Source organism: Hemitrygon akajei, chromosome 3, assembly GCF_048418815.1.
Source record: "Hemitrygon akajei chromosome 3, sHemAka1.3, whole genome shotgun sequence".
Classification (NCBI taxonomy): domain Eukaryota; kingdom Metazoa; phylum Chordata; class Chondrichthyes; order Myliobatiformes; family Dasyatidae; genus Hemitrygon; species Hemitrygon akajei.
The window spans coordinates 195,218,803-195,246,102 of NC_133126.1; the positions used below are offsets into that span (position 1 = coordinate 195,218,803).

General features: G+C 44.0%; 1 protein-coding gene across 1 annotated transcript; it reads right to left on the reverse strand.

Moving 5' to 3' along the window:
- Positions 1-2,861: 2,861 nt before the first annotated feature.
- Positions 2,862-27,266, reverse strand: LOC140724627 (vomeronasal type-2 receptor 1-like). Its single transcript, XM_073039051.1, has 8 exons — positions 26,803-27,266; positions 19,410-19,701; positions 18,384-19,217; positions 17,382-17,553; positions 13,902-14,794; positions 11,490-11,563; positions 11,169-11,376; positions 2,862-3,242 (listed from the first exon to the last, which is right to left on the reverse strand). Exons 1-8 carry the CDS (start codon positions 27,264-27,266, stop codon positions 2,862-2,864), a joined length of 3,318 nt encoding a protein of 1,105 aa, XP_072895152.1.
- Between the last annotated feature and the right edge of the window lie 34 nt (positions 27,267-27,300).

Below are 27,300 nucleotides of genomic sequence, written 5' to 3' on the forward strand. Positions count from 1 at the left end.
GAGATTTATCGACTTCGCTGCATCTGGGAATCTCACAGACATCTCTCTAGTCAAAGACTGGGAGTTCCAACTCAGGTATTATGAGAAAAGAACAAGGCGCTGGAATGTTGACCTCTGGGCACCGGCCAAATCAGCCTTTCTATCGATCCCATCCAACTGGTACTGAAAGACAAACAGCATGAAGAATTATCTTTCATCTGGTTGATTCGCCTCAACTGCCCCTGGTACTTGGTCTCCTCTGCTCCTCCCGACATAATCCACGGATCGATTGGTCTCTGAAAGAACTCCATGAATGGGGACCAGCATGATTGTCTACCTGTCTGGGTCGAGCTCAAACTCCGTTCCATGAATCCCCTACCGTGTCAACTAAGGATGTTTCTCTGCCTCGAATTCCGGCTAAATATGCGGATCTTCTTGTATTTTTCATTAAAAGAAAGGCCACCACCCTGCCCCCACATCGGCCGTACGACTGTTTCATAAACCTCCAACCAGGTACTAGCCCTCCACGGGGCCGAATCTTTTCCCTCTCTCGTCCTGAAACGGTGTCCATGAAGAATCCATCAAGGAGGAATTGGCCAAGGGGTTTATCCGTCCGTCAACATCGCCAGCAGGACCGGGTTTCTTTTTTGTGAGCAAGAGAAATGTCAGGCTCCGTTCTTGCATCGAGTCCTTGAACAACATCACTGGGAGGAACTGCTACACTATTCCGCTACTGGCGTCGGCGTTTAGACATCTCCAGAGAACAAACATATTTTCCAAAATTGAGCTGCTCAATGCTTAAAATCTGGTTCACATAAGAGAATGGCCACTATGAGTATCTGGTGATTCCACTTGGCAGGGGCTCCCGCTGTATTCCAGACCTTGGTTGACGATTTGATCAGGGGAACTTTGAACCAGTTTGTGTTTGCGTATTTATATGACATCCTTATCAATTCCTGTTCTCATCAGGAGCATGCCCTGCATGTCCGGAGAGTTGGCAGACGGCTTCTTGAGAACAAGCCTGAAAAATGTGAATTCCATAAAGGTCAGGTGTCGTTTTTGGCCTATATACTTAAGCCACCCAGTGTTCAAATAGACCCTAGTAAAGTTGAGGCGTTTGTTGAGTGGGCTAAAACACCTATAGTCAAACAGGTACGGCACTTCATGGGGTGTGCGAATTTTTATCACCACTTCATCCGCAATTTCGGATCTATCACGGCTCCTATAAATGCACTGACCTAGTAGACTCCACTGGACGGACGGTGCGGGCCAAGCATTTTTGGAGCTACAGCGACGTTTCACCACTGCCCCATTGCTGAAATGCCCACATCACAGCCATCATTGTCGAGGTGGATGAATCTTTTATGGGCACTGGAGCTGCTCTCTCTCAGCGCTCATCTGCAGATAGTCGGCCGCACCCTTGCGCCATCTTCTCGTAGCAGGTTTCCGACAGAGAGGAATTATGATGTTGGGAATCGGTAATTTATGCCTGTCAAGGAGGCGTTGCAGGAATAGCAACACTGGCTGGAGGGGGTATAGCATCCATTCTTGGTCTGGGCAGATTACAATAACCTCTCCTACATTCAGGGTGCAAAGATAATCAACTCTCGTCAAACTCAGTGGGCTCTCTGCTTCACACGGTTTAATTTCATCCTCAACTAAAGTCCCGGCAGCAAGAATAGAAAGGCTGATGTGTTCTCCTGGAAGTTCGACGAATTTGTGGACAATCCCGATCCAGAGCCGATTCTTCCTCGCTCATGTATTGCTGTCCCTGTCATCTGGGCAATAGAGGCAGAGGTGACGGCTGCCCACAGCCGAACACAGGCCCGGATGAGGGACTTCCCAAACGGCTGTTTCTTCCTGCTGCGAAGCGTTCCAAAATTTTGGAATGGGATGCTCCTCCCGTCGCGGGATGTCCACAACTTTGTATCTGCTTGTCCCAACTGCGCTCGAACAAGATATCACGCCAGCATCCCGCGGGACTGTTGTGTCCACTGTCTGTGTCCCACCGCTCCTAGACCCACCTCTCAGTTGTTTTCATCACTCCGCTGCCCCCGTCTAATGGAAACACCACGATTCTGGTCATTGTGGATCGATTTTCCAAGGCTGCCCACTTCATTGCCCTCCTCAAGCTCACATTGGCTCGTTAGATCACCACACGCATAGTTCAACATGCGTTAAGGCTCCATACCGTTCCTCAAAACATCGTGTCTGATCGTTGACCATAGTTCCCGACCCGCTTTTGGAAGGCTTTCTGCTGTCTCGTAGGAGCCACGGCCAACCTCTCATCTGGTTATCATCCCCAATCCAATGGCCAGACTGACAGAGTGAACCAGCCGTTAGAAACAACCTTGCGCTGCCTTGCCTCTTCCAACCCCACATCGTGGAGCTCCCATTTGGTTTGGGCAGAGATCGCCCACAATAACCGCCAATCATCCTCCACAGTATGTTTCCCTTTGAATGCCGGAAGTGATTCCAGTGCAGCGCCACATTTTCTCTGATCAGGAGATTGGCGAAGGAGGTTCTGCTGCTGAACAATTGATCCAAGGCTGCAAGTGCACCTGGAGACCAGCCAGGACTTATCAGCTGCACGCCCAGAAGCAACATTCCCTGCAAGCTGATTCGGCTCCCTCGACAGGTAAGGCCATTCAAGCCATGAGAGGAGGTCTGTTTGGCTTCAAGGGATCTTCGCCGAAAAGTCGAGAGCCGCAAATTGCAGTGGAAAGGACTTCCAGCAAAGTGTAATATAGATTATGCCTACCAACATCACTGAAGATCCATCCAATATTCCATGTTTCCCAGCTCAAGCAGGTTACTACCTCTCCCCTGGCCCCATTTATCCCACCTCTCCCTCCTTTGTGCCTGGTAGATGGTTCCCTTGCCTATATGGTGTGGCGTCTCCTGGCATCTTGCCGGGTATGTGTTAAGGTCCAGTACTTTGTGCATTGAGAAGGGTATGCTCGAGAAGAACGCACTTGGATCCCGGCGAAGGACATCTTGGACAAGTCTTTCATTCGGGACTTCCAGCTGATACATGTCTGCGGCACCTCATGGACTGCGCCTTGAGACGGGATGTCTGTCACAGCCACGGATTCGGTAGCGCAGCAGATACAATTGTGGTCGTGAATAAGCACGTGTCGGCTCATTATTATTTCATTGTAATGGTATTTCACTCTATTCTTTTTATTCATTTCGTCGTATTGCTTGTCAAGGCTTGAGCCCAGCACAGCAACGCTCCGCTGCCTGCTTGCATTCGGCCTTGTCTGAGAAATGGGACTGTCGAATCAACTGAATCCGAAAACTAGCGTTTTTTTAATATTTAGTTATTCCTCTCTGCCGCAGTGCTCGTTTATTTTTTCCTTTGAGAGTTTAAGCTAACGGTCCTGTTTGCCCTAGCATTTATTGTTTTCTTTTGCCTCTAACTCTGTTCGCATCAATTCCGTGAACTGTCGACCCGCTTCAATGTCTCTCGCTCCGCTCTTGGGCCATATCAAAACCCGGTGACTGGAACATTGCAAACGTGATTTATCCTTTCATGAAGGGTGGTCAACACAACAGCAGGAGAGTTAAAGCAACTTAGCATGACTACAGCGTATGACAAGGTTATAGTGCCTATTATGAAGGATGACACTCGGCATATTCGCTGCCTGCACTGGGGAAAGCTGATCACAACCTGGTTTTGTTACAGTCAAGATATAAATCAATTGTGATGAGGCATCCCACTACCACACGCTCTTTTAGAAAGTGGACTCCTGAAGCTGAACAGGCCCTGAGAGATTGCTTCGGTACTACTAACTGGGATGTACTGCAAGGGGGGCTCTGTGGGGGCGTTGAGGAGGTCACTGAATGCACAACGGACTATATTAATTTTTGTGTGGATGCGGTTGTTCCTGTTAGAACTGTTCGCTGCTATCCCAATAATAAGCCCTGGATCACTAGTCACATCAAAGGCCTCCTAAACCAGAAGAAGAGGGCCTTTAAAGATGGTGATCGGTTGGAGCTTAAAAGAGTTCAGAAGGAACTCAGAGTACAGATAAGGGGGGCAAAGGAGCAGTATAGGAGAAAGTTAGAACAAAAGCTGCAGGAAAAAAGCATGAAGGAGGTGTGGGATGGGATGAAGATCATCACCGGATGTGGTGCAAAGCGGGGGGCAAACATAAGTGGAGATGTGGAGAAAGCGAACCAGCTGAACAACTTCTTCAATAGGTTCGACAGCACAATCTCACCCTCACTGCAGAACTCCACACCAGGCTTACTTCCCTCACAGGAAAATATCCACTCACAGGAGACCTGGCCCACGCCCAGGTTTACGGCTGCACAGGTGGAAGGTCAACTGAGGAAGATCTGTACCAGCAAGGCGGCTGGACCGGATGGAGTTTCCCCACGATTACTGAGGGCCTGTGCAACTGAACTGGGAGAACCACTACAGCGCATCTTCAACATGAGTCTAGATCAGAGAAGAGTACCCAGACAGTGGAAAACATCTTGTATTGTCCCGGTACCGAAGAAACCACAACCAAAGGAGTTGAATGACTTCAGACCTGTTGCCTTGACGTCGCACGTGATGAAGACCATGGAGCGGCTGATAATACAGAATCTGAGGCCACAAACCAGGCACGCCCGGGATCCGCTTCAGTTTGCGTATAAGGAGAAGGTGGGAGTGGAGGATGCTATCACGTATTTGCTGCACAAATCACTCTCTCACCTAGATGGGGTCAGTTGTGCTGTGAGGATTACATTCCTTGACTTCTCTAGTGCCTTTAACACCATCCAGCCCAAGATCTTAAAGCACAAACTAACGGAGATGGGAGTAGACTATCACATGGTGGATTGGATAGTGGACTACTTGACAGATAGACCTCAGTATGTGCGGTTGGGAGACTGTAGGTCTGACACAGTGGTTAGCAGCACAGGAGCGCCACAGGGAACCGTACTCTCTCCGGTCCTGTTCACCCTGTACACATCTGACTTCCAATATAACTCGGAGTCCTGCCATGTGCAGAAGTTCGCTGATGACACGGCCATAGTGGGGTGTGTCAGGAATGGACAGGAGGAGGAGTATAGGAAACTGATACAGGACTTTGTGATATGGTGCAACTCAAACTACCTGGGTCTCAATGTCACCAAGACCAAGGAGATGGTGGTGGACTTTAGGAGATCTAGGCCTCATATGGAGCCAGTGATCATTAATGGAGAATGTGTGGAGCAGGTTAAGACCTACAAGTATCTGGGAGTACAGTTAGACGAGAAGCTAGACTGCCTTATTATCCGTCAATTATGGAAAACCCTGAACATCCTCTACATAGCACCATCCAGAGACAGAGAAGCAGTTTCAGCGACAGGTTACTGTCGATGCAATGCTCCTCAGACAGGATGAAGAGGTCAATACTCCCCAATGCCATTAGGCTTTACAATTCAACTGCCAGGACTTAAGAACTTTTTTTTTTTTTTTAAAGCTATTATTAATGCTTTTTGAGTTAGTGATTTAGATGCATATCATATTATTACTGAGTTAAGTATTGTATGTACAACAAGTGTATGGGACATTGGAAAAAATGTTGAATTTCCCCATGGGGATGAATAAAGTATCTATCTATCTATCTATCTATCTATCTATCTATTTGGAAGCCCATGATAAAACAGGCCGAAGTCCGTATGCATCTCTTAAAGGCAAATCACGTCTGGGAAATTAGTTCGATTTCTCAGAGAAAATACCAGTCAGGATAGACAAAGGAGAATCAATGGATATCGTGTACATGGATTTTCAGAAGGCATTTGTCAAGGTTGTGCAGAGTGGAAGAGAGATTTTAAAAGAATGGTTGGTAGCAGACAGGGTCTTCAACACGCCAAGAACACTGAGAGACGTTGGGTTGTGCCTAATGTTATAAAGATATGAAAAAAATTGCGAGGCAGTCGGGGCATTTGTGCATAATTAGGTAATCTCTCTTAGCTTTCTCTCTTCCATTCTTTTCTTTGTTTCATTCCTTCTCTCTTTTTCTCTCTCTCTCTATGTCTATCAATTTGGCTATCTATCTATCATCTATATATTCCTTCACTTATTTCTGTCTGTCTTTTTTCTGGTCTTTCTTTTCAACTCATCCTCAGTTGAAAAAATGTGAAGGCTAGGTAGGAGAGTGGAATGCTATTTGGTGCAATATAGGAAACCATGGGAGCTCTGGTGTTCCAGGCGACTACATCAGCAAAAGGTGCATCGACTTGCAGTTTCATTCGGGAAAATGAAGGATTCGTCAACCATGGATACCGCGAGGTGTTGACACCGAGAATGGACACAGGAAAGTGGCTGACCGTCAAGAAGGAGAGAAGGGATCTGCATTCACTGACGAGTAGCCTATAGCCGTCCCTCTCTATAACACAGCACAGAAACAGGTCCTTCGGTAAACCACTTTGAATACATGTGGAAGACAGAGGTCTAGTCTTTGGTATGGAGTTTCTCTCTCTGCCTCGGAAGGTGGAGAAGAATCAAGTTCCAGTAATATAGGATTCAATGGTTAGTAAAACTATGAGGAAGTGCTATGGACTGAAACGAGATTCCCAGATGGTATCTGGCCCTCTGTGTGCCAGGGTAAGGGCAGCTCGGGTCGGATCCACTTTATTCTTAAACGGGAGGGTAAACAGTCAGATATTTTTTTCCACGTCCATACCAATGACATAGGTAGGAAAGGTAACAAGGTCCCGCAAAGAGAGTTCAGATAATACAGTGTAACACCTGGATAAGGAAATGGTGCAGGAGGGATGTCTTCAGATTTCTGGAGATTGGACTCTTCCAGGGAAGGTGCGTCCTGTAAAGTGCGAGCCGTTTTACTTGAACTAAAGAGGAACTAATATCGTCCAGGAAAGGATTTCTAATCCTTCACAGGGGTGTTTACAGTAGAAAACGGGGATAGGAACCAAAGACTGGAACAGGTAGATGGGAAAGGAGCATATTAAACCCACATGGTAAGTCAGGAATGGAAAGAGCGAGAGAGATTAAAGAAAGTTTAGCATTCCTATTCTGGGAACATGTCACAGCAGTGCTCAGATAGCATAGACTGGAGTGCTCCCCTACTGAGGCCGTATGTGTGGAAATGAAGAATATGAAAGTGACTATCCAATATTCGGGGGGTCTTAAAAGAAAAAAATAATCGGAGGAAGTTCGTATACTTTTGCATGAAGCGTAAGGGTGTGGTAACTCTCCATATATTGATAGTGGGTCCCATACTGTAAAAAACTGGATGTAAAATAGTTTCTCAAATGTAGTTAAGAATGTTTTCTTAATCAATACATTTACGCACCAACTGGAGAGTATGCGCTACTACGTCTTCTTTTAGGGAATGTCACAGGTGAGGTGCCAGAGGTTGGTAGGGATACCTTTTTAATCTGGTCATAATAATTCCATTAGTCTCAAGAGAATTATGGAGAGGGATAGGACTAGGCCTCGGTTTGTGTTTATAAATTGGAGAAAAGACAATCTTGATGATATCAGAAAGGATCTGGCAAGCGTAGGTTAGTCTTCTGTCAAAGGTATGCTTGGTAACGGGGAAGACTTAAATATTTAAATTTTAATAGTATACAATTCATGTCGTATTTACCTATCAAAGGCAAGGATAACACATTTAGGTAGCCCTGGTTTTCGAGAGAAGCTGAGGCTGTGGTTAAGAAGAAGAATGGCGTTCATTGTAGACATAGGCAGGAAGGAACGGATGAGCAACATTAGGAATAAGAAATAGAGAGAATATTTAAGATGGAAGTCGTGGAGCCTAAAGGAAGGCTTGAGGTTGCTATAGCAGACGAGGTGAAGGATACTCCAATGGGCTTCGACAGATTGAGTAAGAACAAAATTACCACATTGGTCGGCTTGAAGATGAGAATCCTTATCTATGGATGCAGTTGTAGAGACTGGCGAGGTTCCAAATGATTCTCTGTTTTTTTTTAGCGATATTTATAGGGAGACGTTCGCACAATCTAAATAAAGTCAGTTATAGTAGTAGTGAGGTCATGCACCGTAGACAGGTTAGTGAAGATGCAGTATTAGCTCCCTTCCGGCAAATTAAGGTGGGTAAATTCTCAAGATCTAACAATGTCAGGCACAGTCTCAGGACAGAGGGATGTCCATTTAGAATAGAGATGAAGAGGTATTTCTTCAGCCAGACAATACAGTATCTTTGAAGATCATTGCAACAGGCAACTATGCAGGTCAAGTAATTGAGTATATTTAAAGAAGAGTTTAACAGTTTTCCAAGTAATCTGGGTGCTAATGCAACGCGGTCAAGGCAGTGGAGTATGACTGAGAGGAACACTAAATTAGGCATAATGGAATAACAGAGCAGATTCCATGAGTCCAGTAGCTTAATTCTGCTCCTATACCTTATGGTATTTTGTTCTGATCTCTTCTATTGGAGTATGTGGAGGCAAATGCAGAAAATGCAATCCAAGCAGTGATATTTAAAACGTCTTTAGCAATGGGTGACATTTTGGAGTTTTCGAGGATCGCAAATGCTGTTCTATTGTTTAAGAAAGGTTATACAAATTCTAGGCCAGTGAGCCTGACATCAGTAATGCCTAAGCTATTGGAGAATATTCCAGCGGATCTTATTTGATTAAACAGGGATGGATTCGTGATAGTCAACACTGCGCGGTAGGTCGTGTCTAACCAATTTTTCTTTGAGTTTTTCGAGGATGTTACCTGGAAAGTTGATGAAGGCCAGACCTTGAATGTTATCTACATTAATTTTAGCAAGGCTTTCACAATGTCTTGCAGTTGAGATTGGTCAAGAAAGTTCAGTAGTTAGGCATTCAGGGTGCAGTGATAAATTGCATTAGAGGTAGAACCAGAGGGTCGAATTGGATGGTTGCCGCTCTGATTGGAGTCCTCGGGCTAATGGCGTACCGCAGGGTTTGGTGCTTGGTTCCCTGTTGTTTGTTATCTACTGTAGTAAATTGGATCATCCAATTTGGGGACAACACCATTTAGGAACATAGCGGAGAGTGAAGAAAGTTATTAAAGTTTGCTACAGCATCGGCAGCATCTAGAAGAATGTGTTGGAATGTGGCAAATGAGACAAGTTTGATGTCTTGTACATCGGGATCTATATGTTGGGGGTGGGGACAGAACACTGAGGAGTACAGTAGAGCAGAGGGATCTCGTGATGTAGATTTATGTTGCCTTAAAAGCGGCGTCACAGATAGACGGGGTCGTAAAGAGAGTGTTTGACTCATTGGCCTTCATAATTCATAGGACTGGGTGCAGGAGTTGGGATGTTATGTCGAAGTCGTGCAAACCGTCGGTAAAGCCTAATTTGGAGTACCTTGTGAAGTTCTGGTCATCTACCTATGAGAAATGTATAAATACGTTCGAAATGGTGCAGATAAATCCAAAAATAGGTGGCCAGATCTTGAGGACCCGAGTTATAAGATTGATAGTGGTATGTAGAATTTAAGGAGCAGTGATGGGCTAAATTCAAGCAGGTTTTTTCCAACTGAGGTTGGATGAGAATAGGTCATCGTTAAGGGTGACAGCTGAACTGTTTAAAGGGAACATGTGGGAGATCATCTTCGCTCATGGTGTGGTGAGATACTGGGAATGACTGCCAGCCGAAGTGGTAGATGGGGAATTCATTTCAACAATTATTAGAAATTATAATAGATATACTGATGGAAGGTGTATGTAGGGCGATATGATTATGTCGATCGATAGTTCGCACAAGATTAGATGGCCCAAAGGGCCTGTTTCTTTGCTATAGCATTTTATGACTCTATGATTCTAAGCGCGGCAAAGCAGCAGGGTCATATAGTGGGAATAAATCATTTCTGGTTGACTGACGGTTATTAGTGACATTGCGGAGGTGTAGTTGCTGGATCTACTGTTTTCACTTTCTATGTAAATGATCTGCATGACCGAATTGATAGCTTTGTAATAACTTTTTCAAACAATTCAAAGGTAGACGTACGGCGCGGTATGTGGTGTTGAAGAAGCAGAGTCTGTAAAACGACTTGGGCAGATATGGCGAGTTGGTGGAGAAATACCAAATAGAACACAGAGTATACGCTATAGAGTATTTTCAAAACATGGGGTTGGGGGGAAGGATGCGAATTCAGAAAACTGATGTGCACGTGGAATTCGGCGCCCTGCTGCAACATTTTCTGAAGTTTGACTTGTAGAGTTGGTACTGAGGAAGATCAGTGAATTGCTGGTATTCATCTCGAAAAGGGAAGAAAATAGAAGAAATGATGTAACAATAAGCCTTCATAAAGCAATGTTAAGACCGCATTTGAATATTGTGAGCAGGTTTGAAAAGAGTTTATGGCATTGGAGACGTTTTGCTAGAGGTTTACCGAAACGATCCCGTGAATGAAACGTTATCCTTTCATATTTAGAGCACTCCCTACTAATGATGTCTTCACTTATGTTCCTTAATCAAATCTGATTCGTTCCAATCACCCAATGCAGAATTGATTTATCCTTAATTGGTTCATGTGCAAGCTGCTCTGAAAAGCTATCTCGTAGGAATTCTACAAATTTCGTCACTTGAGATCAAACATCAACCTAATTTTCCTAATTTATCTGCAAATCAAGATTTTCCCATGACTATCGTAACATTGCCCTAATTACTTAGTTTTTCTCTTGTTGAAATTTTTACACGTAACTTTGGCTACCGTTTGGAAGCTTATATATAACTCTCAGCAGGGTCTTTCTGGGCAATGCAGTTTCTTAACCCTATATAAAAGTACTCTACGTATTCTGCACTTACGACACTTCTATAAAATAATATGTTTCCATATTTCACCAGCGACACCATCCCACGCGCTCTACATGCCTGCCTGTCCTTTCGATTCGATGAGCATGTTTGATTTCTGAATTCCCAGCAGTAATTATCTTTCACCTAGGACTCAGTGATGCCCACAAAGTAATGGTGGTTGTAACGTGGCTCCACGGGCCGAAGCGAGGCAGCGGGGCCAGGACCTGTGGGGAAGTAACGAGTAATGAAGGACCGCCGTTGCTGGAGCGGACTTGGAGCCCCTTAGATACGACAGATCGGAGGCGTGGCTGAATTGAATTGGCGAGGACCGTGTCGATGTTTGTCCGACTTAAGCCTCGTGACAGATTGGGAAAGCCGGTGTGGGCCAAATCTACCCGTCGGAGGTATGGGCACGACAACGTAACCCCGGCAGAACCCGGGTCCGGGAACGACCCGATGTTTGGCAAATTTAGAGCCAGATTGAAGACGTAGGAATTTCAGAGCCGGAGACGAAGGACGGTCGGGTATCAGCTCGCTGCTCGGCGAAGATTGCTCGTCTTTGCGCTGAACTGAGTCTGTAGTCTGCAAGTAACGGGCTCTTAGATCGGCTGCTGTGATGACCGGCTTCGTGACCATGTTCTCACTTCGGTGAACTTTAGTTCTGAATGTTTTGTGCTCACTTTTTAAATTTTTTGCGCATAGGTGTTAGATGGTCTTCATCTATAATGTGTTCTATTGGGTATTTGCTTTGTACCTACCTGTAAGGAGACGTACCTCGAGACACCGGAATGGTGTTTTGCCTCCGAGGTGCCAGTGCCAGGGTTGTCACATTTCGGGTGCACATCATTCTAAAGGAGGAGGGTAAACTGCCAGAAGTTATCAGACATGTTGTTATCAACGCCATAGGTACGAAAAGGGAGGAAGTCCGGACTGGACAATAGAGTGGGTTAGGCAGAAATCTGAAAAGCAGGACTTCCAGGGTACTAAAATCTGGATAGCCAACTGTACCACGGGCCAACGGAGGGAAGAGTTGGATGATTTGGCAAATGAATGTATGTCTCCAAGGAAATGATGCACAGGTATGGGTTTCAGAATTCTAGATTATTGGGATCTCTTCTAGGGAAGTTCCTATGTTACCCTTGAACATAAGGGCGTTCAATATCCTTGTTGGCAATTTTGCTGGAACTGTTGGGGAGCGTTTACACTGATTTGTCAGAGGACATTAAAACTGGAAAAGTAGGTTCCAGGATGGAGCAGCTTGGAGATGCAGTGTGTAGTGAGATTGCTCGTAGAATATAGAATCACGTAGCTGGTTTGGAAGGTATTTAGAGATTGGGAGATATGACGTTATGTAATCAATGAATCATGACTGCAAAGTAATCATAGTTCTGAGTTTAACATCAGAAGGCACTCATTGTATTGAAAGGACAGTCAGGTAGGCCGCGCTGCTGGGAAACCCTCGCCCCCCCCCAGAAAAAACAGAAATTAAATTTTTAGAAAGAGATGACATGATGACATGATTACATGGGGCTGGATGATGTAGATCCCGTGTGGATGGGGTTAAGACACTACAGAGGGTAAAATCACCATGTTAGGGGTTATATACAGACTTACGAACGGTTGCCAGGATGTGGGTTAGAAATTACAAGGACAGAAAATGAGAAAAATCTTCTGAAAAGGGCAATTTCATGACAGTCATTGGGATTTCAATATGCAGGTTGTTTTGCAAAAGCAGGCTGGTGCTGGATCCCAAGAAAGGGAATTTGTAGAATGCCTATGAAATGGATTTTTAGAACAGCATTTGGTTGAACCCACGAGAAGACGTGTATTTCTTGATTGGGGGATGGTTAATGAACAAGATTTGATAAGGGGAATTAGTGAAGGAACCATTAAGAGGGTGCGATCATTATATGATAGAGTACACACTAAAATTGAGCCGGAGAAGACAAAGTCAGATGCATAAATCTTGCAGTCCTTTAAATGGAATTGCAGAAGCATAGGAGAGGAGCAGGCCAACGTTAACTGGAAGAAAACCTGTCTGGAATGGCGGTAGAATTGGTAATGGCTGGAGTTTCTGGGAGAAATTGGGTAGGCTCAGATAAATAGATAGATAGATACTTTATTCATCCCCATGGGGAAATTAAACTTTTTTTTTTCCAATGTCCCATACACTTGTTGTAGCAAAACTAATTACATACAATACTTAACTCAGTAAAAAATATGATATGCATCTAAATCACTATCTCAAAAAGCATTAATAATAGCTTTTAAAAAGTTCTTAAGTCCTGGCGGTTGAATTGTAAAGCCTAATGGCATTGGGGAGTATTGACCTCTTCATCCTGTCTGAGGAGCATTGCATCGATAGTAACCTGTCGCTGAAACTGCTTCTCTGTCTCTGGATGGTGCTATGTAGAGGATGTTCAGAGTTTTCCATAATTGACCGTAGCCTACTCAGCGCCCTTCGCTCAGCTACCGATGTTAAACTCTCCAGCACTTTGCCCACGACAGAGCCCGCCTTCCTTACCAGCTTATTAAGACGTGAGGCGTCCCTCTTCTTAATGCTTCCTCCCCAACACGCCACCACAAAGAAGAGGGCGCTCTCCACAACTGACCTATAGAACATCTTCAGCATCTCACTACAGACATTGAATGACGCCAACCTTCTAAGGAAGTACAGTCGACTCTGTGCCTTCCTGCACAAGGCATCTGTGTTGGCAGTCCAGTCTAGCTTCTCGTCTAACTGTACTCCCAGATACTTGTAGGTCTTAACCTGCTCCACACATTCTCCATTAATGCATTAAAAAGATGAAGAAATATTCTAAAGGGAGGAGGGGAACCCTGGCTGACAGGAGAAGTTTCAAAAGTTTAAAAATCCAAGTGAACCAGGATCAGTTACAGTCAATTTTGAGAAACTGTTCTTAGTATCTATACCAACGTCAAATGCATAAATGCACAAATCAAAACATTCGCATAAAATCGTTTATTGATTACATACAGTTGACTAACTCCCGGAAATAAAAGCAATGTTTCCAGTACAAGATGATGAACTCATATTAAACCATTTAATTCAGTCTGACAAGTGACTGGCTTTTTGATGTTCTAGGTCTGCTCCTTGAAAAATAAACATGCGGTTTTACGCGTGATGATATATTGATCCTCATCTGTTAAAGCATCATTTCATCCCACTTTACCCATGATATGCTTCTTTGTGTTTCTCTCCGGAGTTACGAGGATAATAAAACACTTCGGTGCAAAAATGCAAAGCAGCAAACCAAAACTGGACGCCAGAATGGCAAACACTTCAACCGCCACTGTGTATTTCACAGGAGAACTCAAGGAGACCGGAATAAAAGTAACCCAAACCGCACAAAAGATGAGCATGCTGAACGTAATACATTTTGCCTCGTTAAAGTTATCCGGCAGCTTCCGTGCGAGAAAGGCCAGGACAAAACAAATGCATGATAACACGCCGATATAACTCGACGCCAAGTAGAAACCTGCAGACGATCCTGTATCGCATTCTAAAATAATCGTCTCGCGGTAATATTTAGTGTTGATCACAGGGAAAGGAGGCCCAATAAGCAACCAAACTGCACATATAAGACCCTGCCCGGATGCCAAGAGGAAGACACTTATCCTCTGCTGTCTTTGACGAAACCATTTCATCCAATTACTGCTGGGATGAGTTGCCTTAAATGCCGACAGCACCAGGATCGTTTTGACCAGAACACAGGAGATACACAGGACAAATGAGACACCAAATGCTGTGTGGCGTAACATACAAGACCATTCTGATGGTTCGCCGATGAATGAGACCGAGCACAAGAAACAGCAGCTTAACGCAAATAAAAGGAGGAAGCTCAGCTCGGAATTGTTAGCTTTAACCAAAGGTGTTTCTCGATGTTTAAAGAAGAGAACCGCTACGAGTGCAGACATGCACACTCCAACCAGAGCAGGAATCACCAGCACCATGCCCAGGACATCGGTAAAAGCCAGATACACAGTTTTCTTCGGGATGCATTTATCTTTCTGTTTGTTGGACCAGAACAGTGGAGGACACTTGATGCAGTCTGTGGAGGCTGCGAAAAATAATCAAATCATTGGTAAGGATGACACTTCAGAAAACCTTGCGGAAAATTGTCAGAACCTAAACATGCAGTTCCATTCACCTGTAATGTTACTAATTTCTCCATCCGGACAAGACGTGCAATCAAAACAACAAATTGGTTGTCCTTGCCTGGCCGTTTTTCGTGTTCCAGGAGGACATTTTTCAGAACAGACTGCCCGGGGAATCTTAAAGAATGAAACACAGGCAATAATTTATTGTTTGTACACCTTATGCGTCGATATACGTCCAGCTGTGTGGAACTATTCTGCAACCAATTGCGTTGACAAAAACAAGTTATTTGACAAGTTATCTAGTTCTCCTTGAGCGTTTTTACGTTTTCGTTCTAGAATAATTACGACGGCACTTAAAAAAAATAATTCCCACTCATCTTTTCGCTCATTCGAATATTCTGTGTGCGACAAGCTTGGCGTACAATGTAATACTTAAATACAACATCACGTCCTTGGGCACTTACGAATAAACTAAAAAAAAATGTGCCGAAATTTGAGGAGACAACTAGACTCACAGAAGCTTCGTTTTTCTTGACTTTACCTAAAATTTCTTTGTTGTTGTTATTTTTGCGCACGAGTTATTGTTGCAGTTCTTTAAAGGTTTGGATGTATCATACATGGAATATTGTGTTTAGTTCCGACCTCCTCATTATAGGAAATATATGGATGCTTTAGAGAAGGTCCAAAGGAGATTTATCAGGATACTGTCTAAATGTCGTGTCACAAACTGTCACATGACGTGTGAGGAAATGTTGAACAAGAAACGTCTTCTCTCTTTGGAGCGCATGATTGGGCATATACTGAATGGAATGTACGGCCAGCGCCAAATTTCAGCGTAGCAAAGACTAATCCTAGAGAACACTGTTAGGCCGAGTGGAGGAAATTCTAGGTGAGATATCAGAGGTATCTCTTATGTATGGAGAATGGTCAGTTCCTGGAAAGCACTGCCGGAAGAGTGGGTAGAGGCCGATACATTAGAGGCAAACAAATGGCTCTTAGATAGTCACATTGATAAAAGGAAAATGGAGATTTTTTCGGCTATGTACGAGGGAAGAGACAGATTGATATTGGAGGACGTTAGGAAATCGGAACAACGTCGTCTGTTCCTCCGATGCTGCACGTTCTATGTTCTAAATGTAAGAAATGTAATTTTCCTACTGTTAAGGTTTGCATGGCCTCGAGCAGGTTAAATCTCCTCGGTGATTAATGATAAACTTTCATAGTGTGTTGACTGCTTGGTGCGGTGATGATGTTTCTGTTTTTATTCCAACGTCTGTGCAGGGAAGCTAATGCTATTGGTTGACATGTTGCTGCAACTTTCCTTCCATTTTCTTCATCACACGTAAATTCCCTGGAAACTTTCCAACGTCTCCTATTTTTTCTGAAAACATTTGTATTGATACAGCTGCATTTTTGTTCTTAGGGGAACGTTGTCAAATAGCAATGTATGCCAGATGTATTGAGGATATAGCGACCGAGAGGAACCGGGTATGGACAGTTGATGAACAACACTTTGCATGCCATTGCCGCTGCCTCTAATTTCTCCCTCCCAGGGGTCTCACTTTTCCCCTGTGACTAACGATTCACTGATCCCATGGCAGCACTGCTTTCTTTTCCATTTTTAAATTCCGTCTGTTAAATGAGTCAATATTTCCTGCAAGCTTCTTATGTAGCTTACATTTGCTTTAAAAAGTCACCAACTCCAGGTAATTCCATCAGTGTTCCACTAGCACTGAAGGTAATCTCTGATAATAACTCACATAATCTATATGGTAATTGTGTTTTTGAGTTATATCCATGTATCCAGGCAGCAGTAGAACCTTTGTTAACAGGGCCTGTTGTGTACATTCCAGGACGGGTCACTCACCTTTAGTCACCTTCGAACACTCAGCTCTCACCTGCGGCTCAAAGTAACTAACATTTTCCATGAGGCAGCTTTCATACCCACGTACACCACTTCGACAGGTGGGCTAAACCACGTGAGAGTAGCCAGCGTCCTCATGCCGTGGTGAAATATGGGTATGCCTGTTCCAAGGTGCAAAGGCAGCTCCAGCGGGCTGGGAGAATAAGATCTACAGTGAGATCCAACGGCTAAGATTGCGGTACCTCAACGCTCCGTGGAGAGCGAAGGGCATGCATGACAACATACAGAAGATGTCATTATCATCCACTATCACGAGGGAAAACCCTTGTAATAACGCGTGTTAGTATCACTGGACTCCAAAGTTTGAGATCGATAGATTGAAACTGCCCCAGTTCAAACGATTATCCACTTTAAAAACTCTCACGCACAAGTTACCTATCATCATCTGACACGATAGAAAATTACTAACTGGGTTGAAATCGTCTCCCAGGCACTTTACAAAGTGTCCCTGAATCCCTAATATCATTTAAAAAAATTTTACTGGTAGCATTAGATAAAATTTCTTACAACTTTAAAGAGGATAATTATGATTTAACAATGTTGCTCACTTTCCATTGGGAACCCTACCTCACGTTTACCACCACTCCAGAAAATGTGATCTGGGTTCAGTACAACTTTTTTACCGGAAGGCGCTGATCCATTGTAATATCCAACTCGTCGAAATTTAATGCTACCCTTCGCATTCATTTGCCAGTTTACAAAATCATACAAGGCCGTTGGATTGCCTTTTTCGTCAAAATACACCTTCTCCCCGACTTTCGTTGTGAAGAAAATTGACGACAGGTAATGGAGGAGCTGAAAATAAAGCAGAATATTTTTATGTAAGTTTTTACATACTGAATCGAACAAATTGCCTCGTATCTTGCACAGAAAGAAAGTTTTTCATTTGAAGAAATAACATGACTCAGTCGAGAAATGACAGGAGTGTCAATATTTAAAGTGATGGAGTAACGCACCACTGTTTCGGCTCATTAGGTACATGTTGACCAGAGATCTACTCTGCTCGTCGCAGATTCCTGTGGTCGCCCTGCATGCCTCCAGGACACCTCATTCGTGTACCTATCCAAATGCCTCTTAAATCTCCAATGATACTCGACTCGGCCACCTCATTAAGCAACTCATTCCAGGTATTAACTACCCTCTGTGCTGAGCGGTGGTCTCTCAGGTCTCTTTGCATTTCACCTCTTTTACCTTGTATCGTTGCCCTCTGGTACTGGACTCCTGAACCCTTGAGAAAGGACGAAATCATTTCACCTTATCCATACCGTTCATACAGTTATCTAGCCACTCCAGATTTACAGTCTGCTTTTAACAGGCTGACCGAAGCTGGGGAGAATACTCCGAATGCGGCCTCATGAGACAAAATAGTGTCATTACTCTTAAACTCAATTTCCAATTAATGAAGGCTAGAGTATTAAACGGCCCCACACCACACAGTACAATTCCCCGGCCACCATAATAAAACTTATCATTTCCACTGGAAGGTCTCTTTCTGCTCCACAACGCTGGTCGGTCCCCTAACATTTACCTGTATAAATGCAACACTGGTCTGAATGTCCAAACTGCATCAGCAACATTGAAAGATATCTTACAACAGATGCAGTGAAACTGAATCAGCACCCTACCTGCCATGGTTGAAAAGTTGAAAGAAGTGCACATGTGTTGTTCACGAATGGTCCTTTGCCTTTTTCACATGAAAACATATCGTGAAGCGCATGAGCAAAAGAGTAGACCGCTTTATATACAATGTAAGAGCTCCCGTCCATGGTCAAATCAGTGTAAGTGTTGCTGATTTGATGCAAGCTCTCATTTCCACTGCACTGCGGGAGCCGCCCAGGTGAACCTACTATGTTTGTCTCGTTTTCTAAACTTAGAGTACACCTGAACGTGGTTTCCCAGAACTCCCTCACCAGTGGATTGCCAGGAAAACTGGAAGGATGGACTTTGAGTAGGAAGTCCCGCACCTCTGGAACTTCCACTGCACGCACCGTAGTCCCGATGGCCCCGACAAGGAAGCGCCGTCCCCTATCTTTACCAGCGATATCCGCTGTAATCCACGCCTCACTGCCCACCCACTGCAAACCGCTAAGGTTTTGTCGTAAAACCTCCTCAAATAAAATGCGCATTTCGCCAGGTCCAGCAAAGGCTACCACGACCTTTGCTGTCGTCTCTTTGATCAATTGCACTATCCTGGTGATTTTCTGTCCGGGGTCCGTTCTGTGAAATGATTCCGAGAAGGCAATGCAGACACCGAAATCCACAGCAGTTTCTATAAAGGCCTTTATTCCGGAGTTGCCATAGTCATCGTCGCTGTTAATGGTTCCAATCCATGTCCATCCAAACATCTGAACCAGATACCCCAGCGCTTTGGACTGATGTTCGTCACTTGGGATAGTTCGATGAAAAGTTGGATATTCGGTCTTGTCATTGAGACACATGCACGTTGAAAAGTAGCTGACCTGCAGTTTCAATCAGACATTAGGTGTGTGGATTAATGTGCGGGTGTTACACTGTCAAATATTCTTCATTAATAGGAGAGACAGAATTTTAAATACGGAAAGGTATTAGTGTTAAAACTAGCGCATCATCCCCGATAAACTATCAATTCCCTGTACACCACAGTGACCACAACAGTTGTAAACAGATCTCACCAGTGGTATTCTAAAAGGACCGGTCGTTCTTGCAACAGCGATGGACACCGAGGATCCAGCGCCACCAACGATCCCAGAGATATCGAGAGGCCCGTCACACACTGGACTGGCGTATGTTTTCTCTTGACCGTTCAGCAGAGCCAGAGTAACCTTTGTTGCAATCTCGGGGGAGTCACAGTCATCGTGAATCTTATAGCCCAGTGTAATGTTCGGGAGGAGTCGCTTATCCCTGTTTATTTCCTCAATTGTAAAAATCATGGTCTGTAACATGCGGAAGGCCATTAGATCAAAACTGAAAATAAACCACAGATGAAGGTGAGGGAAGAGCTCTGAACTCTAAGCACTCCAATAATTTCTATCAAGAAATCCTTCAATTTGTTTAGCACCGTACAAGTTAATAATGAAATTTAAACCAGCCCCAGAATTTGCACTTTTAGCAAGACAGTCTCTTTAGAAATCAGAGTGAACAGTCTGGAAACGTCGACTGTCCATTTCCCTCCACAAATGCTGAACTCCTTTCAGAGTTTGCCCCTTTTAGCGATATTCGACATCTTCAACCCGATGTGTCTCCAAAAAGGAACTACGCTTACCAGAATGTAAAACTGAGAAACATTAACTGAGAAACATTAATCAGAACTGCATGCCTTCATATCTGAAATAAACTCACCTTTTACAACCTTTTTCTTCTTTTTGTTTGGTGAATAAATTTATCTGATGAATACTGCTAAAGTGCACAGGGAATATTCCCCCGAGAACGACATCCCCATCCTTAGAGATATTGGGGAGCTGGACACTTTCCCGAAGCCTGCAGGTTAGTTCACCCGAACCCAGTGCAAAAGACCACACTACTAAGACTCTGAACATCAGCTGCAACATAGCATTAATGAAATCGGCGACTAGTGACTGCAGACTCCTGTTCAGAATCGCTATATAAGTGTCACGCAATTATTTTAAGTACTGACGATGATACTCTCAGTGGAAAACTGCGCTTTGTAGAAATTGGTAAAGACCCAAATGAATACTGCTATTTTTGTTTTAATTATCAGGTGATTAGCAAATGGTTCATTGTTTAATTAAACTGGTAGGCAAACAATGTGGGAAATATGCAGTATATCAGAGACAAAGTTCAGCATTGTCAAATCAAATAAAGGAAAAATACTCCGAATTGCCGGGTAACAGTAATAAGATATCAGTAGATAGCAACGCACTACACACTTTAAATGTAAGTTCGAACGCAGAGCAGGAGGTGATGTCAAAATATGTACTCCGTTCTCAGTGGCGAGTCTGAAGAACTGAACAAGTGGGCAGATATCGGGAGAAAACGATCCCGCAACTTGTTTCGATACTTATATAAAGATGAAACGGGCCAACAGATAAAGGAGGGGCATTACAAATTGTTGTAGCGGAAGAAAATATTGTTAATGTCAACGCCAGCGGCTAGATCATTCTCAAATGTGCAGGTACATTTAAGCATAAGTGAAATTTACTTGCAGCAGCATCACAGGCACGCAGCATCACGTAAACAACATTCACAAGAGAAACGTAAAAGAAATGTAGGGCAGTGCAGTGTTCTTAGAAGATCCTTTTGTCAGAGGAGCAGACACGTGGTTCTGTGGGAGAGATAGAAAACACGTACATTGATTTCCTGGAACCAGAATCAGGGATGTCTCAGATCGGGTCCACGGAATTCTCAAGGGTGAGGGTGATCAGCCAGAAGACTTGGCACATATTGGCACTAGTGACAAAGGTGGACACGGTGAAGAGTTCTGAAGAGAGGTTTTAAGGAGCTAGGTAGGAAGCTCAGATACAGGACCTCCAGGGAAGTAACCTCTGGATTACTGCCTGTGCCACGTGCCAGTGAGGGTTAGAATAGGATGCTTTGACTGCTGAGTGCGTGGCTCAGGAACGGGTGCAATGAACAGGGGTATGATTGATGGATCATTGGGATATATTCTGAAGAAAGTATGACCTGTACAAAATGGATAGTTCACACCTAAACCAGAGAGGACCCAAAATTTTTGAGGGCATGTTGGGGACAGTTGATCGGGTGGATTTGAAGTAATTTTGCAGGGGCATGAGAACCGGTGTGATAGTTTTGAAAATTAGCGAGTTGGGTTACAATCAGAGCCAATGTGTACTGAAACGCCTCACAAGGAGAGGCAAGGAGAGGAAAAAAATACAGCTAACATGATGTGTCACAACGTAAAAGGTGGAGAAAATCGGAAAGGATGAATGCAGGACTGAAGGTATTATGTTTGAACACCTTCAATAATTGGAATAAGATCAATAAACTTGCAGCACAATTACAGATTGGGAAATATGATGCTGTAAGTAACCATATCATGGCTGAAAGACGGTTATAGCTGGGTTGAGGGTTGGTTTAATATTCAAGGATGCATATTTTATCGAAAGGATGAGCAGAAAGGCAGAGGGGTGACGTGCCTCTGTTCGTAACATATAAATTAAATCATATAAATTAAATTAAATCCTCTACATAGCACCATCCAGAGACAGAGAAGCAGTTTCAGCGACAGGTTACTATCGATGCAATGCTCTTCAGACAGGATGAAGAGGTCAATACTCCCCAATGCCATTAGGCTTTACAATTCAACCGCCAGGACTTAAGAACTTTTTAAAAAGCTATTATTAATGCTTTTTGAGATAGTGATTTAGATGCATATCATATTTCTTTTTACTGAGTTAAGTATTGTATGTAATTAGTTTTGCTACAACAAGTGTATGGGACATTGGAAAAAAAGTTGAATTTCCCCATGGGGATGAATAAAGTATCTATCTATCTATCTATCTATTAGGAAGAGATGGCATATGATCTGAAGGTGTTGAATCGTTAGGGATAGAGCTAAGTAATCCCCAAACAGTCGGAAGTATGCAGTCCACTATTTTCAACAGGGGATGGAAAAGGCAGATTGTGAAATGGTTCTGAAAGCTTGGAAAATTGTAAATATCACTCCACTCTTCAAGCAGGGAGAGAGCCAAAAGAAAGGAAAGGAAAGTATAAGCCAGTTACTCTGACCAAAATCGTTGGCACGAAGTTCGATTCTATTGTTAAGGATGTGGTTTCGGAGCACTTGGAGGCACATTATTAAATAGGTGGCAGTCATTATGTTTTAGTCAATGGAAAATCTTTCCTGACAAATCTGCTTGATTTCTTAGGAGGAATAACACCTAGGATAGGCAAAGGATGTATAGTTGATGTTGTGTACTTGGATTTTAAAAAGGCGTTTAATAAGCTCCCTCATCCTGTTTAACAGGGTATGGGCGCATGATTTTACAGGTAAGATTCTAGCGTGGATAAAACAGTGGCTAATTGGCAGGAAATAAAGAGTGGGAATAAAGGCAGCATTTTCTGGTTGGGATCTGCTGGCTAGTAATGTTCCACCGGCATCTGTGCTGGGACAGATTCGTTTTAGGTTAAATGTTAGTGATTTCAGTGATGGAATTGATAGGATTTTTCTGCAAGGTTTGTAGACGATACGAAGATCCGTGAAGGGGCAGGTAGTTCTCAGCGAATAAGGAGGCTCCTAAACTTAGACAGTTTAGGAGCATGGGCAAAGAAGCGGCAGATGGAATAGGATGTCGGGAAGTGTATGGTCATGCGCTGTGATACAAGAAATGAAAGTGTTGACTATTTTCCAAAGAGAGAGAAAATACAAAAATCGGAGGCACAAAGAGATTTGGGAGTCCTTGCGCAGGATTCCAAAATGTCAATTAGCACGTTGTGTCTGTGGTAAGGAACGCAAATGTGATGTTGGCGTTCAATTCAAGAGGACCAGAATATAAAAGTTAGGATATAAAGTTGAAACTTTAAAAAACACTGGTGAATCCTCACTTACACAATTTTGAAGGGTTTTGGTCTCTTATCTTTGAAAGGATGTATTGAAGCTGGAGAGGGTTCAAAAGATGTTCATGAAAATGATTGCAGGATTTAACGCGTTGTCATATGAAGATCGTTTGATAGTTTTCGGCCTGTACTCCATGGAATTAAGATGAATGCTGATCTAATTGAAACCTATCGAATGGTGAAAGGCCTTGATAGAGTAGATATGGAATGAGTGTTTCCCGTGATGGGAGTATCTTAGACCAGAGGACACAGCCCCAGAATAGCGGGGAGTCCATTTCATGCAGGTCTAACTGGCAGACGTCCACGAGCTTGCGCAGTCGTTCCTCGATCAAACCAGTGAAGAAAAATCTGTCTCCATTTAAATTATTCGCGCCAGTCTCTCTTGCTGACGTCCACAGGCTTCTGCAGTCGTCCTCGATCTGCCCTTGAAGTAAAAGTGTAATTTTGCTGATAGTTTCCGCGAATGTATACAGTGTGATGAAACAGCTGTTTAGCATGCTAGACTTCAACAGTCAGGGGATACAGTTTAGGAGAAGGGTCAAAATTTTTGCACATGTAAGTCGTTGCTGAGATGTAAGGGTTAACTGCTTGTCACATGGAACATTGCGTACCTGGAAAGAACTGCCCGAGAAAGTTATTCAGGCAGATACAATTGCAATATTCAAGAACAACTTAGATAGTTACATGGAATATTCAGGAGAATACTGCTCTGAAATCAGGCATCAGGGACTAGCAACGAGAATACCTTGGCTGGCTCGGTCCTCTTGTACGGAACGCGCTTTGTGCCTGCTGCCTTGGCCTATGACGCCAAGGAGATGCAAACCTTTCAGGTCCTGCCTCAAATACTTCTCATTGGACAACAAATACTTGAAAGCAAAATATTTTCTTCAGTGCACGAAACATGAGGCAATCTGCTGCATTTAATATACAAGAATCTTAAAGAAATCTCTTGCACTTTATGTTTAGCTCTTCGCTTAGACTAAATTTACTTACTTCAGAACAACAATCGGGGAGAAAGTGCATTGCGATCAAAAACGCAATACAACAGCCGCTTATGGTCTTATGAATTGGCAAATCAATACGGACGGTAGCAATGAAGTTCGGACAGTTGGATATCAGAATGAATTAGCGTCCCCGGGAAAAGAAATAGTGCTGAACACATATCAAATAAACTGGAGCGCTAGTAAGCGTCAGGTATGTTCGTCTATTGAAAGTGGCCAATGTCGTTTACTGTTTAATCATTGTTATCCATACTATAACGGTAAGATAATATAATTAAAAACAGATGGAATAACATAACGCTCTTAGAAACTCAGTAGAGGGACTGCCTGTCTACTTGAACCTGGTGATCCCATTGGTTAATTGGATTAATATCAGAGAATACATTCTGCTTTAGAGCGACTAATTGACCGGAACAGGAAACGATAACGTATTAAATTTAATTTAACGTATGCAAACTTTGGCTGTATTAGAATATTGCAAGAAATGTTTATCATAATACAGATGGAGCTTGAAAAAGTACGATATAGTGCTGGAGAACTCAATGATCTTTTCACAAGGTGTTGCTCCAGGTGGTTTCTCTTCTTCGGCCTTTCTTTGTGGGCAGTTGTCAGCGAACAGCTAGTTCTGGGCACTATCGCAAATGCACCCTTTGTGTTGACGTCGTTTCAATCGATCAATCAATTTCAGTGGGAATGCGAGTCTCCTGAGACGGAAAGATTGAGCACACCGGCTTTATACATACTGTGAATATCTCTGCAATAAATCTGCTAATCTTGTTCCTCTTACTTTCTCAGTTCTCAATTAAATCTTGCAGTACTTATGTTTTGACGTTGTTCTTCTAGGTATAGTACAGTAAGTATAAACATTTAAAGTGTGTTCAGAAAATAATAATTGAAATAGAAAACTTCTATTTTATATCTTCAGCTGTTTCAAGGGGGCGCGACTGCGCAAGCGCGTGGAGCTCGGTCAGTGAGGGCAGCAGGAAGAGTTTAAAACCGAGCAGAGTTAAGAAAAGGTGACGGCTATTTCTTGAGCGGTTTGAACTGGTTAAGACTGCGCAAGCGCGCAGAGGTCGGTCAGTGACAACAGCGGTAAGAGTTTAAAAGAGAGACATATTTACAGAGCGGGCGTCGGTCGAGCGGGCAATGGAGTAGTGGGAGGCAGAATAGGAAGGCTTTGGCTCAACGGGACAGGCGATAAAAGGTCGAGGGCAGGTAGGTTATCTGTTTAAAACTAAGACAGAGGGTATGCGTGTGAGGCCTGTTTTCTGTGCTAGGTGTCAGATGTAGGAGGTCCGAGGGACTCCCGGCCTCCCGGACGACCACATCTGCACCAGGTGCGTCGAGCTGCAGCTTCTTAGAGACCGTGTTAGGGAACTGGAGCTGCAGCTCGATGACCTGCTTCTGGTCAGCGAGAGTGAGGAGGTGATAGAGAGGAGCTATTGGTAGGTGGTCACCCCGGGACCACAGGACACAGCGAAGTGGGTAACAGTCAGGAGAGGCAAGAAGCAGGTACTAGAGAGGTCTCAGTGTTCGTCACCCTTAACAATCAATATACCTGCTTGAGTACTGTTGGGGGGGGGGGTGGACGGCTCAACTGGAGGAAGCAACAGTGGTTTAGCTTCTGGCACAGAGTCTGGCCTTGTGGCTCGGATGGGTAGAGAAAGGAAGAAGTTGGCAGAAGTGATTGGGGACTCTATAGTTAGGGGGTCAGATAGGCGATTATGTGGACGCAGGAAAGAAACGCGGATGATAGTTTGCTTCCCAGGTGCCAGGGTCCGGGATGTTCCTGATCGCGTCCACGATACTTTGAAGTGGGAAGGAGAACAGCCAGAAGTCTTGGTACATATTGATATCAACGACATAGGTAGGAAAAGGGAGGAGGTCCTGAAGAAAGATTACAGGGAGTTCGGAAAGAAGTTGAGAAGCAGTACTTCAAAGGTAGTAATCTCGGAATTATTGCCTGTGCCACGTGACAGTGGGCATAGGAAGAGAATGAAGTGGAAGATAAATGCGTGGCTGAGGGATTGAAGCATGCGGCCGGCATTCAGATTTCTGGATGATTGGGACCTGTTCTGGGGAGGTATGACCTGTACAAAAAGGACGGGTTTCACTTGAATTCCAGGGAGACCAATATCCTGTCGGGAAGGCTTGCAATTGGTGCAAGGACGAGGCTGAGGACGAGCACAAGTGCAGGACACAGGCGCGGAGGCAGAGTCATAAGGCGTTAGCACCGTCGCGAAATGGGAATCAGTATCCAGGAGAGTCTGTACACAGAGATAAGGTTTACGCGGAGTATTCAGGAAATGATACGGAGCTTAGAACTGACATTTCTAAGGAATGAGGAAACGAGTTTTACTCACACTAGAGTCGACCAATGAACTGGCAAACCATGGCTGTGACACAAGAGTTTTATCCTTTGTTCGATAACGGGAACCAGGTGTGCTGTAATTAGTGGAGCTGGGAATGATTGGAAATCAGATGAGGGATTAAGGCCCAATAAGGATGTAATAGCAAGATGAGGAATTACCAGACAGGTCCATGACAGTACACCCCCTTAACTGGAGCCTCCAGGCGTTCCTCCAGGCTCGTCCGGATATTCCCGATGGAAATCTTGGATGAGGGGGGGGTCCAGAATGAAGGAGCGTGGAACCCAGAAACGCTCCTCTGGGCTGCACACTTCCCAGTCGAACAGGAATTGGAGGCCCCTTCCCCGATGGCACACATCCAGTAGCCGCCGGACAGTGTATGCCGGATGGTTGTCGATGATCCGGGTGGTGCAGGGATTTCGGTCGGAGGACACAAGGGGATGACAGAGAGTGTTTTTAATTGGGAAACATGAAAGGTAGGGTGGATGTGCATAGATCTTGGTAACTTAAGTCGGACTGCTGTGGGGTTGATGATACCTTCGACCTCGAAAGTTCCCAGGAAGCGAGGGGTGAATTTCTTAGGTTCGTTTTTGAGAGGGATGTCTTTGGATGAAAGGCACATCATCTGCCCAGGTTGATACAAAGGCGCAGGAGTCCGC

Excerpts from the sequence above, each read along its gene's own strand:
- LOC140724627 (XM_073039051.1), bottom strand. The coding sequence starts at position 27,266 with ATGATGTGCCTTTCATCCAAAGACATCCCTCTCAAAAACGAACCTAAG. Across the intron at positions 19,218-19,409 it reads GTCCTTTTAGAATACCACTG|GTCAGCTACTTTTCAACGTG; the intron begins GTGAGATCTGTT and ends TTGAAACTGCAG. Across the intron at positions 3,243-11,168 it reads CTAAATTTGCCAAACATCGG|ACAAGGCCGAATGCAAGCAG; the intron begins GTCGTTCCCGGA and ends CCCATTTCTCAG.